Genomic DNA, 17,041 nt, shown 5'->3' on the forward strand with positions numbered 1-17,041 from the left:
TTTTCAAAACATTGTGTTCAGCAGAAGAAAGAAACTCATACAGGTTTGCAACATCTTGAGGGTGAGTAAATGATGACAGAATTTTCATTTTTGGGTGGAGTATCCCTTTAATCAGTTTTGGTCCTAACCAGCCGTGATAGGGAATTCTAGAAACGGTTTCTATTTCTGTAATGTCGTGGCCAGAACTAGAAAAAAAGTTCTGATATCTCAGGTACTCATCATTTCCTTTATTCAATGGTAAAAAAGGGTTCATGTCCTTTATTTAATGGTAAAAAAGGGTTCAATGTGTGTTTAAATATCATTTTGCATGACCTTTATTTCAATACTAAAAGGACAATGGACCCTTTTTACAGACGGTGATGACTTGGTAAATCTAGCAAAGTTTTTCATATTTTCATGTTTAAAAAACCTAATGAATATTTATAACACTAATTTATATTTACATTAAATTACACAAAACTAGTTAAAGTTGGCATGAAACTGAAGTTGCGATTCCTATTGAAATGCTTTCTTATTGTGACTGTTACGAGTGAAACAGCTTCTCGGACAAGAAAAAATATAGGACGGGACTTGATTTTGTCCATTGGAAATGGATTGGATCGTTGGACGATTGTGGTTTGCTATTGCTTGTGATCTCATGTGAGTGACAGGTTGTCCCGCCGGTGAACATGTCTTCAGAAAAGAGAAGAGATGTCGCTGCAAGAGGGAGGGGAATGTAAAAAAAAGAATGATGTGCACGGATAAATCATTTATAATAAATACTGCAATATTCCATTAAAATTAAAAACAATAATTGTCAATTTTGATTCTATGGAATCAAACTGTAATTTGCTGCTATTAGTAAAATCATCTAATAAACTGTGTCGCTATCTGTTTCTCTTTCTCTCTCTCTCTACTTCTCTGTCCTTTCCTGCCACTCTCAGTTATGCTGCTGGACACAACGGAGTCCACCGCTGAGCTAGGCTGGACAACGTATCCTGACACTGGGGTAAGATTCATGCATTAGTTTAGAAACGGCAAATTATGTGTATCTGAAACAGACGGATCACACTTTAGAATATTGTGAGGTGATTGATTTTGTGTGTGTGTGTGTGTGTGTGTGTGTGGCACATTGATGCCCTCTTCCTTCATGTTTTAATCCCGCCTTTCTGAAAACACAGGAGATGAAGCATATTTAACTTCCTTCCCTCAATTCCTTCATCCTCTTCTGTGTGTATTCGCTGTCAGCTCGACCGTGATATATTTGTGGCCCTGGGCAGCGCAGAGACTGTGACCTACTGAGAAGAACTGAACTCGGTCCTCTACTTCCTGTCCCAGCTTCTCTTGCCAGACCTCAGTTTCTGTCTCTTTCTGTCTGTCACTTGGTCTGCATACATATCTCTGTTAATCTATCCATCTGTGCTTTTCTGATTCCCCCCCTTTCCTTCGCTCATCTTCTCATTCTCTCAAGCTGTCCACCCCATCTTTTTTTCTCCACGTTCAAGCCCATTTTATTATTTCGTTCCCTTTTTAGTTCCCTAAACGAATGTTTTCATTCCTCCAGCAGTCCTTTCATGTTAAGTTTTTTGATGCTGTGTTTCTCTCCGTCTCCTCTTAGTCACTTGTCTGTTTGATTTATTTTCTTCATCCTCTGTCTCGCTCTTTCTCAGCGTGGCAGTTGTTCGCCGCCTTTTTGTGAGTCAGTGAGGGTGTGTGTGTCTGTGATTTCTGTGTTGTGTATTTCTGGAGAGATTTGAGGTTTGTCTGGGATTTTCAGCTTAAACCACCTGAACCAGGAAAGGGCAGGGTATTTCTCTGATATAATCTGTGTCATTTTACCAAAAAAATGCATCTTTAATTTTTTTCACAGAGCTGTAGATTCCCATTTACATGCAATAGTTCTCCTAACATTGTATTTATTTTATATTCATTGCTATTTACATATTTTACAGTACAGCACAAATCTAAGTCCATATTCAAATGTGTGTGTGTGTGTGTCTTTACTATATATATATATATATTATTTAAAAAAAAATATTTTTTGTATTTTCAAAATACAACTTGGACTTATGGACCACATTGTACTTAAATTTTTTTTAAATAGCAATAAATATAAAAAATGTATTATATACAGTATATGTGTATGTGTGTGCACAAACACACGTATGCATATATTATATTAACAAACTTTTTTGACAGCACTATATATATATATATATATATATATATTTTTTTTTTTTTATATATAAAAATGTCATAAAAAATTCCAAAAGGGAAATCAGACTTCTGGACCACATTATATATTTTCAGGTGCATGAAAATGTTGTGGTTGTGCAGTATTCATGCCTCAGGCTCATTTTTATTCTCTAACATTGTTCCTCCTCTCAGTGGGATGAGGTGAGCGTGTTAGATGACAAGGGGAGACTCATGCGTACCTTTGAAGTCTGCAATGTCAATCAGAACCCCCGTCTCCAAGACAACTGGCTGGCCACACCCTTCCTGTACCGCCAGTCAGCTCCACGGGTCTTTGTGACACTGCGTTTCTCGGTTCGTGACTGTGCCAGTCTACGCTCACCCTCCCCGACATGCAAGGAGACACTGACACTGTTCTACAAACAGGCTGACTCCCAGAGAGAGTTGGAGAGAACCTGGGCAGCTGAGGTGAGTGGCGAGGGATTATCTCACTTTCAAGGCCCGAACCTGCGATTATAATGAGATTAAGGAAGGATTGAGCAATTTGTACTAAGCTCAATGGTACATGGGTCAGTGACATAATACTCACAGGTCAATAACATAATAACACAAAGTTAATTCATGTTGTAAAATCACTGTTGTTCGTGTTGTTTACAACTGATAATTTTTTTTTTTTTTAGTTTAGTTTAGAGTTTATTTAATCCCCGTGGGGCAATTAGTTTGAGTTTACATGGCGCCTCACATAAAACACTGAGCACATACATTCAAATACATAAAAAAAAAAGAATAAATAATACAATTAATTAAATTAATTAATAAATTAAAAATAAATTGTCCAACCTGCACCTTTGGGTGTTTCAAAAACCATGAAATATTATTATAATTAAATTTTTTTCAGTCAACCTGCACCATTGGGTGTTTCAAAAACCATGAAATATTATTATAATTAAATTTTATGGCTTGGAGATATCTTGAGGTCATGTCTGTAGCACAACTTAAGTCTTACTTTCCAATGATCTCCTTTCTGCAGGACAGTATAGCATCATAAAACTAACATGAGTGTGTTAGCCTGTTATCAAATGCTGGTTTGTTGGATACCTTGTCCTACACCCACACACAGACATCATATGAAGTATTATGCCAGCATTCAGTCTTGTACCGTTCTGTTTTGTTTGACTGACTAAGATGTAGCCTACTTGTAACATTTGTTATGATGGAGCCTGAGGATTTCTTTTAAAGAAAATAAGACCCTTGTGCTCTTTGAATGACTGTATATTGTATGAACTACACTTCCCCAGATGAATCACTCAGAAGAAAAGAAGAAAACTAAACTACATAATACCTCTGACATATCACTGCAGGCTTCCAATGATATTAATGTAAAACATTAAAGCTAGAATGGTATCTTTCATCGCTTAAGTAAAATTTTTTACATTGTTCAATTTGCAATGTGTAAATCAACATCTTTTGACCGTATACCTTTTGACATTTCTAAGCAGGGTGGCTTCAAGAGATATACAACTTCTACAAGTGCAATTACCAGGTCATGTTTGTTAAAGGAAAACACACAGTGTGGTTTTAAGACACCATTATGTGGAGTCTCAGCAATATGTGTGGTTTATTACTCCTCGGGGGAGAAGATAATGCTCAAAACAGTAAATAAAAGTTGTAGTTATTCCTGTGGGAGTGTAATGTGGTCTATCGTTGTGTAAATCAAATACTTTTCTTCTAGTTTTGCTGGTCTTCGCAACATCTCAGTTACATAAAGGTCTTGTCATCTCTTTTTTTTTGCCTTCTCGTAGTTAATCTTTTAAATGCAATGCTGCCGCACTAAAAATAGCTCCTTGAAGGAATAGTTCATACCAAAACTGAAGCTCTGTCATTATTTAGTCACCCTCATGTTGCTTCAAACCCGTATACTGCTATTTAGTCTGTGGAAGGCCAGAGTTTCCAGGTTTCAGGGGCACATCTGATGGCATTTTGTTTTGAAGATTTCACTAGAATGGATTGCAGACCACGGCAGCTGGGGGAAAGCAATAGATTGGCGCGTGTGTCCAAGATTGCGATGTTGGCTTCCACCACTGTTAACAGCTGCAATAAACACTCAGCAAGACATTAAAAATAACAAATTCCAGTGCCGGATCGACACTCATTATAACACAGACTAACAATGAAAAACTCTGTTCAACATTTGGAGCTGCTTAAGCTGTATTATATACATCCCTCCCTATTTCAAAAAGCAAAGTGATCAGGACAGGCCCCATCCACCCATAAATAACACCTTTAATATACTATATACTGCTATATACAGCTATACAGTATATATACTATGGACAACTGCTCCTTTGAACTGTCACTGTAGACTAGAGGGGTGTGCACATTCTTCAAAATGTCTCCTTTTTTCGTTCAGTGGGGGGGGGGGGCTTATCACAGCTTTTGAATTTAAAATGACTTGAGAGTGATTAAATAATGATAGAATTTTAATTTTGGTGAACTATGCCTGTAAACATGACTGACTTATTAATAATTAGTTTGATAGCTCTCTCTCTCTCCTGCACCGTTCCAGCCTTCCAGTGGAGAGACGAGAGAGGGCTGGGTGAAGATCGACACCATCGCAGCAGACAAGAGTTTCAGCCGTGTGGAGCCAAGCCTGCCTCACCAGTACAAACCTGAAAACGCACGACGCATCAACGTCAAAACCCGCAGCTTTGCTCCTCTCACACGTAAAGGGTACAACAACCTTTTTGCCTTGCCCCCATCTCCCTAAAACCCTTGATGAATGATGGTCACTGTGTGCAGATGAAATGAGGATCCCTCTGAATGTGGTCAGTCAGGATCAGGCAATTCTGCTGAGTAAATATCAGCCACAGTGTTAATATTTGCCAAGATATGGTTTGAATATGAAAACAAACAACAGTTATTAGTCTGTCTGGTCTCAATGGATGTTTTGCTGGCTGTTAAGCTTGTCGTCTGTCTCTTTTCATCACCCTTTCTCTTTTTTCTCTCTTTTTTAGGTTTGTGTTAGCAATAGTAGACAGTGGAGCATGCGTGTCACTCATGGGTGTTTCCGTATTTTATCGTCGCTGTCCAGCAACCAGTCGTTTCCTGGCTTTCTACCCAGCCACGCCCTCAGGGGCGGAGCCAACGTCTCTTGTTCCGGTGACTGGGACTTGTGTACCCCATAGCCAATCACAGGGTGGGACAGCACCAAGAATGCACTGTAACACAGAAGGCGAATGGCTGGTGCCTGTTGGAGGATGTACGTGTGATGGGGGATATGAGCCCAATCATAATGGCTCAGCCTGTTTAGGTGAGTCAACAAAGCATGTAGTCTAATGGTGGAGATTTTGATTCATCTCAGTGAATTGAATCTTTTGAATCCATTTTCCGAAAAGATTTGTTTAGATTTGTTTACTGATTCATTGTGATGGGATATGAGCCCAATCATAATGGCTTAATTGGCCTGTTTAGGCAAGTCAACAAAACATGTAGTCTAATGGTGGAGATTTTGATCCATCTCGGTGACTCAAATCTTTCTAATTCCTTCACCAAAAAAAAAAGATTTATTTGTTCACTGATTTAGTCAGTGATGGATTATAAACCCAATCATAATGGTTTAGGCTGTTTAGGTGAGTCAAAATATGTAGTCTAATAATCTTTTTAAATCTATTTGGCAAAAATATTTGTTCACTGATTCAGTCAGTGATGGGATATAAGCCCAATCATATAGGCTCTGCATGTTCAAATGAGCCAACAAAACATGTAGTCTAATGGTGGAGATCTCAATCTATTCACCAAAAAGTTTTGTTCAGATTTATTCACTGATTCATTCTGTGACTGTTTCTGCAGGTTACAGCAGTAAATCATGAAAAATCTTTCTTTATATTTTATGATTGAGTCATTGAATCATTTACCGAACTGATTGGATAAAAAAATGTTTGCGACCGAAACAAGGTCTTTATTAAAATTTGCATATCTCAAATACTACTAGAAGACTCTATATTATTAATATTTGCATGTCTTCAATACTACTAAGAGACCCTAGAAAGAGTCTTTAAGCATTTTTCTTTAAGCGCGGTTCCCCAACAAATTGCGAGTTTTCAAAAAAAAAAGAAAAAAATGTGGGACCGGTGCAATGAATTGAACCGAAACATCCTAAGCCTTAGATCACTTGGAATCTGCTGTGGAGCTGATTTATTATTTACATTTTTTCCCCTTATTAATTTGTTTGATGCACCATTCTATATGCCTATAGGTATGTCTAAAGGTGAAGTGGAACACACCTTAAATCAGTGAATGGAACTGAACAAAAACAATTTGTTCATGTAAATAATTTGTTCAAAAACGCTGATTCATTCATGAACGAAGCGCTGCTAATGTAGTCATATGGTTTCTGTACACTACACTGACATGAATGAAAGTATTACCCAGCTGGATGTATATTTAGATTTCCCAAGGAACTCTGCATACAGTGACCTGAAAATGTATTTGGACATTTAAGTCACATAGTCTTTTAGTTACAGTAAAAAAAAATCAAACCACATGGCATTTGGAAACATGATGAATTAGCTTCAGTATTTATTTATTTTTAAATGACTTTTAACTAATTGGTGTCAACTTTATTTTTAGTGGATGAAGTCAGTTAATCTCAGGTTCACACTGGTCTCCTGTCAGTATTTTCACAGGTATAGTTTATCATATTTACTATGAGTATGATCCACTAACGTTTGACAACCAGAAAGTGTCCAAATACTTCTAACCACCACTTTCACTTACCTTATCATTTCATTGTGTGTGCATCATTGTTGTGTCAGTTATCTCTGAATCAGAACTCTGTGGGCTTCCTGTCATAGTAATTATGCACAAAATTTGATGGACAAAAAAATACACACGGTGTATTCAGACAAGCGGGAAGGTGCCCATAGACATAGATCTAATTAAAAACACAAAAGACAAACGCTGCATTGCATGCAATGTGTTTTGTGATGCCGAGTTACAAATTTGTCTCCTCAAGTTAGCTAACGAGGGGGTGTCCTCATTTGGAAAAATATTCAAAAGTTAAATAATGATTCTTTAAGTGTAAATATTAGGAAAGTGAAAATTCAAATACCTGAATTAATCTGAAAATTCAATACTTGACCAAATAATAACTGATCAAAAGTGACAAAAGTGACAGTGTTTTCACAAACATATTCAACAATGATGATAATGTTTCTTGAGCTTCAAATCAGCATATTAGAATTTCTGAATGATCAAAAAGAAAAAGACTTGATTAATGATGCTGAAAATTCAGCTTTGCGTCACGGAAAAAAATTTCATTTCAAATATATTAAAATAGTAAACAATTATTTTAAATTGTAATAATATTTCACAATATTACTGTTTTTACTGTATTTTTTATCAAATAAATCCAGCCTAAAACAAATCTTACCAACCCCAAACTTTTGAAGAGTAGTATAGATTTATATATGAATATGAACAAATGACTGTTGTGGGGATATACTTTTTTTTTTTTTTTAAATGGATGTCCCTAGGCAGTTATTCTGTAGTATTTATAATTAGCTTTACATATAAACAATACGTTTATTTTTGGGTCAGGTTGTGTTGACCTGAAATCAATATGGTAGCGGCCAGTATTTGTGTGTGTATATCTGTATTTTTCTTGTAACTTTGTCAGCATAATTTGCATTTTCAGTATTGTCTTTTTCCTTTATTGTCTGTTGATTAGCTGACGGAAGAGAAGCAAATAAAGAATTTAAGAAATGTTTAAGACTAACTCATCTTTATCATCAACAAGTTCTTCCTTTTTGTCTATATGAGCAATTGAGGTCAGAGAGGAAGAGAGAGATGCAGTAGAAGTGGAAGAAAGTGGAGTTGAAAGGCACTGCATTCACTGAAAGGGGTTAATTTCTGAGGGCGATGCGAGTAAATCAGACAAGAAGTTTTGAGATATCTTGAAGACGAAAGTAGAGTGGTGGGGAGACGGAGAGAGAGGGGGGATAAGAGAGGGTTGTGACACATTTAGGTCACGGTGATGTAATGGCCATTCAGCTGAACAAGTGACAGAAACCACAGGGAAGAGGAGGGGGAAGGACATGGTAGTGGACAGGAGTTAAAGACTAGAGGACTGAGATAGCAGAAATTCCTGATGTATTTTCTTGAGTCAGTGCAGGTGTTCCAGAATCTATATTTCATTTAGATATCGATTTGACGATTTCAGCAGCAAACTGATTTGAATTTCTCACTTTTTGTCTCCTTTTTGTATTCCAATCAGGGCTTGGCAAGAATGTGAGTTATGATTTATGATCTGAATTTATGACCAGTGAGAGATGACAGTGACATATGCACTGCAAAAAAACAATCAAAATAAAATAAATAAATAAATTTAACTTGATTAGTATTTTTTTTGTCTTTTCATTAAAAAATAATTAACAAGATAAATTACTTTAAAATAAAAATTACAATATTTTAATTTACTTAAAACTATTTTTTTTTCTTTTTACTTAATATCTTAAAGGGGTCATATAATGGTACATGCACTATTTCAAGTTGATTGTACTGAAATGTGTGTTGGCGGTGCCTGTACACAACCATCTTATAATGATAAAAATCCATCCAGTGTTTTTGTTTTAATCTCCTTATATGTTTTCCCCTGCCTCAAATCGAGCCGTTCGTTTTTTGTGACGTCAATAAAACGGACGCCCCTCCCACGATTGTTGATTGACAGCAGCGTTTCAACACACCCCCGCCCTGAGCGAGCGATCATCATAGTCCGTCATTGTTGATACGCTGGAGCAGAATGGCGTCTAAGTGATTGTGGTGTTCTGTTCTTGGGTGTAATAACGAACACAGAGTCATTTTGATGTTCCTAAATCCGAACCGCTGAAGACGCAGTGGCTGAGTTTTGTTTTCGAAGGGAATATTCCCCACGAGCAACGTCAATGCTTTTATGTTTGCGCGAATCATTTCTCACCAGACTGCTTTATAAACTAGGGTCAGTATAAAGCTGGTTTTGCTAAGAAGCTGCTCCTGAAAAAAGAATCGGTACCAACTGTTCATGTCCCTGCTGCACCTCCAGAAGAAGTGAGTGTAAAATTTTATATTTTATATTAATCTTTGCAAATCGCTAGCTGCACGCTTCACGATGAATGCGGCTAAGGTTTACACTCAGGGTACATTACGGCATGTTTTCTATACGACGTTCTCAATATAATTCATAATCCCACGTTTATAATGAACAACGCGTTATGGTTATTGTGTTATTACAAACTGAGTACGTATACATCAGTAAACACATAGCGTTCGTACATCTCACTAAGTTACTCTAGTCTAGTCTACCCTGCCAGTACATACAAAGATAGATCAAAGTGACATTATGTTAACCAACCACAAACTTCTTTGAGGCCGTCATCTTGTTCTGGGTCCGATTCCGGTTCAAATTGATACGGTTGCACAGATGTGTCCCCAGAGACTCCCGTTGTCATTCTTTCTCCAAACTCTCAACTGTTGTCAAGGCAGCACTCCACGTGCGTTGTCAAAACGGCCCGGAACAGAGGGGCGGAGTGAGCGAAGCTCATTATCATTTAAAGGCATATGCACTGCAACGGCGTGCTGAAAACAGAGCTGTTTTTGACCAGGTAAAATTAGTGTTTTCTTACAATACTAATGAGAATTTTTAATTAAAGTATATTACAAACTTTTCATTTAGACCCTAAAGAATCAAATTAACTTGTATGAAAATGGCATTATATGACCCCTTGAAGGATAAACCTCAAAATAGTTTGTTTATTTATTTACCCATGTTGCTTCTTTGCTGTCTTTTTGCATCAGCTTTTTTCAATTGCCAAAATTAATAAACAGCTTAATTAAAGCTGTTATTGCTGATAAATGATACATGGTCAATAATACAATTCTTTAATACATTACCTTAATAAATTAGAAATAAAACACTTAAACTAAAGTAATTTTAAATGCTACTAATTTAGGCGTCACAACATCATAATGTGCAAATTACATTTAATAGTGTTATTAAATTAATGTTTTTAAAGATTAACTTGATCATTAGATTAAAGTGATCATTAGGTGACAGAAAAGCTCATCTAAATGTAAACAATAGAGTAAATAAGCATTTAATTAAATTTCCAGTATCTACCAATGTTGATGAATAATTATAATAATAATAAACAACACATTGTTATGTATGTGTATATATATATATATATATATATATATATATATATATATATATATACATACACTATATATATATATAGTGAATTCCATATTTTCTGGACAAATGTGTTGATATACTGTATCAGATTTTAGGCCTTGAGCTTTGAGCAAGTTGTGTGCTAAAGAGCAAGTCTCAACGCCCCCATAGACATGACTGTTCTTTTGCTTTGCCCTCACTTGTCCTTCAAGATTGTAGTCACCAAAGCACGACTGAGCAGATGAAACAATTACACCTGCTCATCCACACATGAAAACTTTTTTAGCATAGTGGACAGCTCAGTGTCCATCTTTTCATCCCATGCGTGCCTAATATCAAATGTCATTTGCAGAATCTTCCAGATTTTGGGTATAATTAACCTTTTCCGTTAGATTTTCTGGTGTTTATAAAGGCAGAATGACTCATTTTCACTCCTGACATACTAATATTCTAAACAGCAGCCTTGAAAGGAAGGGTGACGTTGATTTGCTGTAGGATTTATATCCTCCAAGTTATTAAGGCCATTCAGATAGCAGAAAGGCACACTCTGGATATAAAATAGTATGACATTTTTAATTTGCATGTTGATCTGTGTCGTTTTGCCCGATTCTCTGGGATGAATAGGATGGAACCAAAATGTAACTGGTGACTACTAGGTTGTTTATAGTCTCTACCTCAGACGTCATGTCCACAGACTGTTGGCTGAACGTCTGATGCATAAGGCACACAAAATGGAAAACACTTCTGGAGTTTTGAAGTCGTCATCTGATTGGTTGAATACTACAGGATTTTTGGGAGACGCATGTGTCACGTTCTTTAACGGTCAACCTGGAAACAAAGCCGTCTTGTCGCCAAAGACCCTCATGGAAGAAGAAAGCCATTGTATTTACAACTGTGGCATTGAGGGCTAATGAGGATCAATTAAACTGTGGATTTTCAAAGTATGTGAGGTTCGCAGCACCATTGTTGCTGTAAACTTGCACAATATTCTTGAAGAAATCATTTAATAGATGCACTCCGGTCTGTTATCATAGGTGCTTTGTCTTTACATTTTCATTCCCCTAAACATGATGTGAAACAAAACAAATTGTCATTGGTTACTTTACATGTTGGTCCGACGTCCTCTTGGCCAATGAAAGTTGGAGTGCAGTTCTTCTGCTGTCAATCTGAAGTTCTGGCAACGCGAGAGGTTATTTATAATGTGCAAAGGGCTTTTTGATTGTGGTACATACTTTATATTGCCTACTATAACCACGAATACTAACACATTCTACAATGACTGAACACAAAGTGGATAGCGTTACTTGTCAAGCTGTGTATTTCCTGCATTTCCATAGGCTGCTCCAGTGCACATGTTGAATACGTTTTGTTGTAATGCTTTCCGAAGGGAATGCAGAAGAGGGAAAAGCCTTGCAAAAAAAGTTGTGTTTGACTTTTTTTTTGTGCAAGCATGATTTGGTTTTATTGTACTGATGCAAATCATCCACTATCGAACGACCGTCCGCCTTTAGATAGGACGTCCAGGAACTTTCAGTCTCCGGTTCTCCCAAATCTAATCAACGGAAAACAAGCGTATTGTGAAATGCCAGGAGCCAGCAGAGCATTACAAGCAAATAATTTCACATTAAATGGGATAATTATGGAGATTAATTAGAGAGAAATGTATTTCCTAGGGTGGTTTCTATATCGGTTTGAGAAGCTTAGCTCAGAGAGAGAGAGAGTACTAAATAAGTGCATACCTTTTTATGTCCCGTTTTTGAAGTTGTGTGTCAGTCACTGTGTTTGTTGTTTGTGTGTTTACGTGTGTTTGTGTTTGTGCATCTGTGTGCTTTAGTCAGAACGCTGCAAGCCAAATAAAGAGAATGAGAGCAACCACGAGAGGAAGAGAGAGAGAGAGAGAGAAATTGGGTCAGCGATCTAAATACCAAGTACGATGTCAACGGCAAATTATACACTTCACTGAGGTCTCTCGCTCTCTCTCTGCCCATTTGCTTTTACAGTTTTCCTTCATCTGCATCTTTTTCAATGTCTTTTTCACTGCTTCTCTGAATATAACTTGCTTCCTAATTTTTCATCTCAGTTTTGTTTTTGTTTGAGGCGTGCTCTATTTAAACTTGAACAGCCCCTCCCCCACCAATGCCTTTAGCTTAATTCTCTCTTGGTTTCTCAAACACTCACATAAACCTGCTCAGACTAACATACACTTTCAGTAAACTGAATATATAATATAATGTAATAATATAAAGTATAAAGAAATATATATAAATAGAAATGAATATTTTTTATTATAAAGTTATATTTGATTGTATAATAAATAAATAAATAAAATGTGGTTTTATACTGTATTATAAAGTTATATTTAATTGTATAGTAAAATATAATTTATAATATAATAGAGTTTTCTGGTTTGACCAATAAGTAACAATCCAAAGAAATTAAATCTATTCTAACATTGTGTGTGTGTGCGTGCGTCCATGCGTGCGTGTGCGCATTTGTGCGTTTGTTCAGGTATACCCTACATCCCCACAAACATGGCAATATCTGGAATCCTTTTTGGGACTTTTTTTTGTTGGTCCACATGAGAAAAATGGCTTATAAATAATACTGAACTTTAATAATAATACAATAATACTATACTTTGAAAATACAGAAAGTTTTCTGTGATAGGTAGGTTTAGGGTTAGGGGATAGAATACAGTTTGTAGAGTATAAAAATTATTATTATGTCTATATAATGTCCCCATAAAACATGACAACCCAACATGTCTGTGTGTGTGTTTATGTATATGGATGGATGAATGGAGGGATGCATTAAATTGATGAAAAGTAACAGTAAAGATAGTTATAATGTTACAAAAGATTTCTAAAATGTATCAGGTTTTAAAATAAAACTGTTTTCAACACTGATAAAAATGATATACTTGCGCACAAATTTCCTTTTGAAAATATTTATTAAAATAGAAAATGGTTATTTTGTTGTAATAATATTTCACTATATATATATATATATATATATATATATATATATATATATATAAAGATTGTGATTAAATTTGATAGAAGACTGATAGAATAATCTATGGAAGTAAAATAATCCCAAATGTTTTTGAAACAAAAAGCCTGTTGAATTGTACTACTTGAAAAAAATATGCATTGCATTAACCCTGCTTGTATTTTAATGCATTGTATTTTTAGGGCTTGCATTTTTATAGGCTGAAATTTAGCATGGTTGAATATTTAAGCTGTGAATATTTCAAATCAAATCATTTCAAACACATTTTCATTAGTAAAATTTCAATAATCCATTTTCACCTTTCATATTTCACATCCCAAATATTCAAACTGATTAAAAATACAACCTATAATATTCAACAGGCGGTTTTCGGTCCATTTTATTTCGCTTTGCAAATTCGCTTCCACAAATTCAGTGGTTCAAATTCGACAGTAAATTCAACATTGACATCCAGGAGCTGCAGGAAAAGTAGTAGATTACCGAGCATAATCTCCATCGGCTGTTAGTCGACCACACCAGCAGGGGGTGCAAGCGCGTGTTGTTGACGAAGACCAGAGCAACAGTTAGTGCAAGCCATTCATTCATAAAAACTTATTTACAAAAATGTAAGTGTATTTGTGATTATTATGACGTCTGTTTTATGTGAAATTCAGTGTGTTCACGATTACTTTTCCTGTGTAGCCTACATGCATCTTTCTCTACCATGAACGATAATGTTATTCCCCCGATGCGGATGTACAGATCCAGTGTTACATTTGACATATTTCTCTTGGTTGTTTAGTTGCCTTAACCTTATATTGCAGCGATGTGCTGCATGCAGTACTAGGGTTTCCCTCAATATGTCAGGATTCCCCTGCTGGACATAAACGCTTAACGTAGCTTAATGGACATAAAAGACCAAACTCGCAGGCTAGCAGATGGACTCAGAATATGAATTTAACGCGCAAAGTTTAATGCTGAGCGTTTCCCAGTGATATACTGGCATAAATTTGGTTTGACATTGGACATTCGCACATTTAGGGACCGTCTCTAAAGTTACATACGAAATTGGTATACACGTTTCTAACTTAAATACCATTTGAAAAGAACAACTTACAGTCATAAAACCAACTGTAAAGTGTAAACTCAGGCATAAAACCAACTGTAAAGTGTAAACTCAGGCATAATGCGCAATTTATTCAAATAGATTGAAGTTTGCTATTGAAGTTAGAAACGTTTAGGCCTATAGGACTTGTTACTTTAGAGACGGTCCCTAAATGTGCGAATGTCAACCCAATTTTACATTTAGTCTTTTAGCTGGCACTTTTATCCAAAGCGACTAGTTAAACTAACAATATAGAACAACAATATGAAAGTGCTACTTCCCAGTTTAATCTAATGCAGTACATGTACAATACATACTTTCCAAATAAGGTGCGAGTTTGGTCTTTTATATCACTGTAGTCCATTAAGCTACGTTAAGCGCTTTGTCCTGACGGAATTCGGGGAATCTTTGAGTATGATGATGTATTGAGGGAAACAGATTATAATCCCGTTCACTGTAGAAAAGGCTGATAACATAAGGCTACACAGGGAAAGTAACAATGAATGAAACATAAAAACAGCTTTTGTGCCTTTATCATCTTTTCCGCATATATACTGACCCAGATAATCGTCACAAAAAACATAATGCATGCTGAGTTTTTATGAATGAATGGCTTGCGCTAACTGTTGCTCTGGTCTTCGTCAACCAGGGTTTCCGCGCGGTAGTAAAAGGTAGTAAAAGGTAGTAAAAAGAATCTACCAAAATTAAGGCCCTTGAAAAGTAGTAAAAGGTAATAAATGCAATTTGACTTGGTAGTAAATTTTTCATCACCACCACAATATGAGTTTCCATTTTTTTTCCAAAAAAATAAGGCTGTCTATGACGTAAATGTGTCTTATTAGTGGAATATTAAACGCAATATAGTAACATTAGCTGTGGTGCGCGAGCAGTGGATTGAGCGCGCAGCGGCACAGACGCGCGAGCTGGTCGAGCTCGAGCACGAGCACATCCCTTCAAACAGACATCAGTGGAAAGTTTGTAGTTCATTCGGATGTCAATGGCAAAGAAGATTAAAACGAGTCATCTAGCTTATTATTTACGTTAACTGACGAGAGAAAGAGAGAGAGAGAGCGCGCGCGCGCACTTCTGTTGAATGCTCCTGATCGTTCACTCAGCACGTGTTATTTGAATGAAAACTAAATCGTATATGTAAGTAAAGTAAAACATGACCTGTTACCTGATTTATGTATAACAAATGGTTCCCTACATTATTACTGGACGTGTGCAGGTCAAGAAGTTCCATGAACGCAAACATCCAAAGCGCGCTCCGCAAACCATCGCCTCAGCGCGCGAATACTGAAAATTGTCTTTCACATCACGTCACAAAATTATGTAAAAACGCCCGTCTTGGCGAGTATCCTAGTAAACAAAGTTGGTTATATCTCATGTGAACGTCGCCATGTTCAAATGTGCGTTCGGTCTTAAAGGGGCAGCACTTTAATATACTTGCTACTGTGTTTTAATGTTAATCAAACAAAGGACAAATAAATTACTCACTGCTCTTGACTAAATGGTCTACCCTTTTCAACTTTACAAAAATATCCATCTAGATTTAAATTTATACAATAATGAATATGCAATTTTTTTTACATTTGATTAATGTATTCAAATGTACCAATCTACCCGAAAAACTCTAAAAACACTGTTTATTTCATTTGTAGCTTTTCTTTGTTCTATTGTATTTATTTGTCCTATTTGTAATTCGATTATTTTTTCTTATTTTGTTACTGACTGCTTACTTTTATTGGGCTGGTAGTTTTTGTTGTAGTATCAAAATTGGATTAAATAACTGGTATTTCACTGGTGTCAAAACATTTGTACCACTGACCCAATCTCAGCACTGAGCCCTGCTGGAGCAGCTCTAAATATGTGCTATGCTATTAAATGCAAGATAAAATATGATAGAGTAATAGAATGAACAGTGACAGAAACAGAAGCATGCTTTTTAGAAGGATTAATTAAGCATGAAAATATCTAAAGGAAATATATATTTGATGAACAAATTAAGCCAACTAATATGATTTATATTCTTTTGGTTTATCTATCTACTAATACATTTAAAAATTACAAATGCAGTGAAAATTCAGGGATCGGTTACGGTATCGATATCGGCGAGTACCACAAATGAAAGTATTGGTATCGGTCTCGTTCTGCAAAAAGTGGTATCGGTGCATCCCTAATTGAAAATATTTAACGGGTGAGGGTGAGGGGGGAGCAGCTCCCTATTTTGTTGTTTTGCGATGCTAGCAGCACTACACAGATCATGGCAAATCATGCCAACTTAAGGTTAGCTGTCGTCGCACCATCTCAGCAGCAAACCAGTGCAATATTTGAAGCACATTTAGAGATGTGATGAAATAAATTGCTGTTTTGGGATAGTAATTTCACTGCTTAAGTCTGCGTGTGTGAGAATGTGTGTTTGTGGGTAAGTGTGTGTGATGTGACACACTTTTATTATAATTTTTTTTTTTAATGTTTATTGTTGTTAAGTGTCATTTGTTTTTAAGAAGTGCCAAGGTTTTTCTTCACCTTATTAGGCCTAAGGGCTAACGTTATGGTGAGGA

General features: G+C 36.2%; 1 protein-coding gene across 2 annotated transcripts in view; it reads left to right on the forward strand.

Annotated features, from left to right (window-relative positions):
- Window positions 1-17,041, forward strand: part of ephb6 (eph receptor B6) — a 61,650-nt gene that overhangs the window by 18,638 nt on the left and 25,971 nt on the right. For both annotated transcript variants that reach the window (XM_056269943.1, XM_056269944.1), the window contains exons 2-5: window positions 924-988; window positions 2,368-2,640; window positions 4,739-4,902; window positions 5,187-5,482. In XM_056269943.1, the coding sequence (XP_056125918.1) occupies window positions 924-988; window positions 2,368-2,640; window positions 4,739-4,902; window positions 5,187-5,482 (798 nt within the window). The remainder of the gene's footprint in view (window positions 1-923; window positions 989-2,367; window positions 2,641-4,738; window positions 4,903-5,186; window positions 5,483-17,041) is intronic.

The sequence above is a fragment of the Rhinichthys klamathensis genome, unplaced genomic scaffold, assembly GCF_029890125.1.
Source record: "Rhinichthys klamathensis goyatoka isolate OS25496 unplaced genomic scaffold, OSU_Roscu_1.1 h1tg000295l_1, whole genome shotgun sequence".
NCBI classification, from domain to species: Eukaryota; Metazoa; Chordata; class Actinopteri; order Cypriniformes; family Leuciscidae; genus Rhinichthys; species Rhinichthys klamathensis.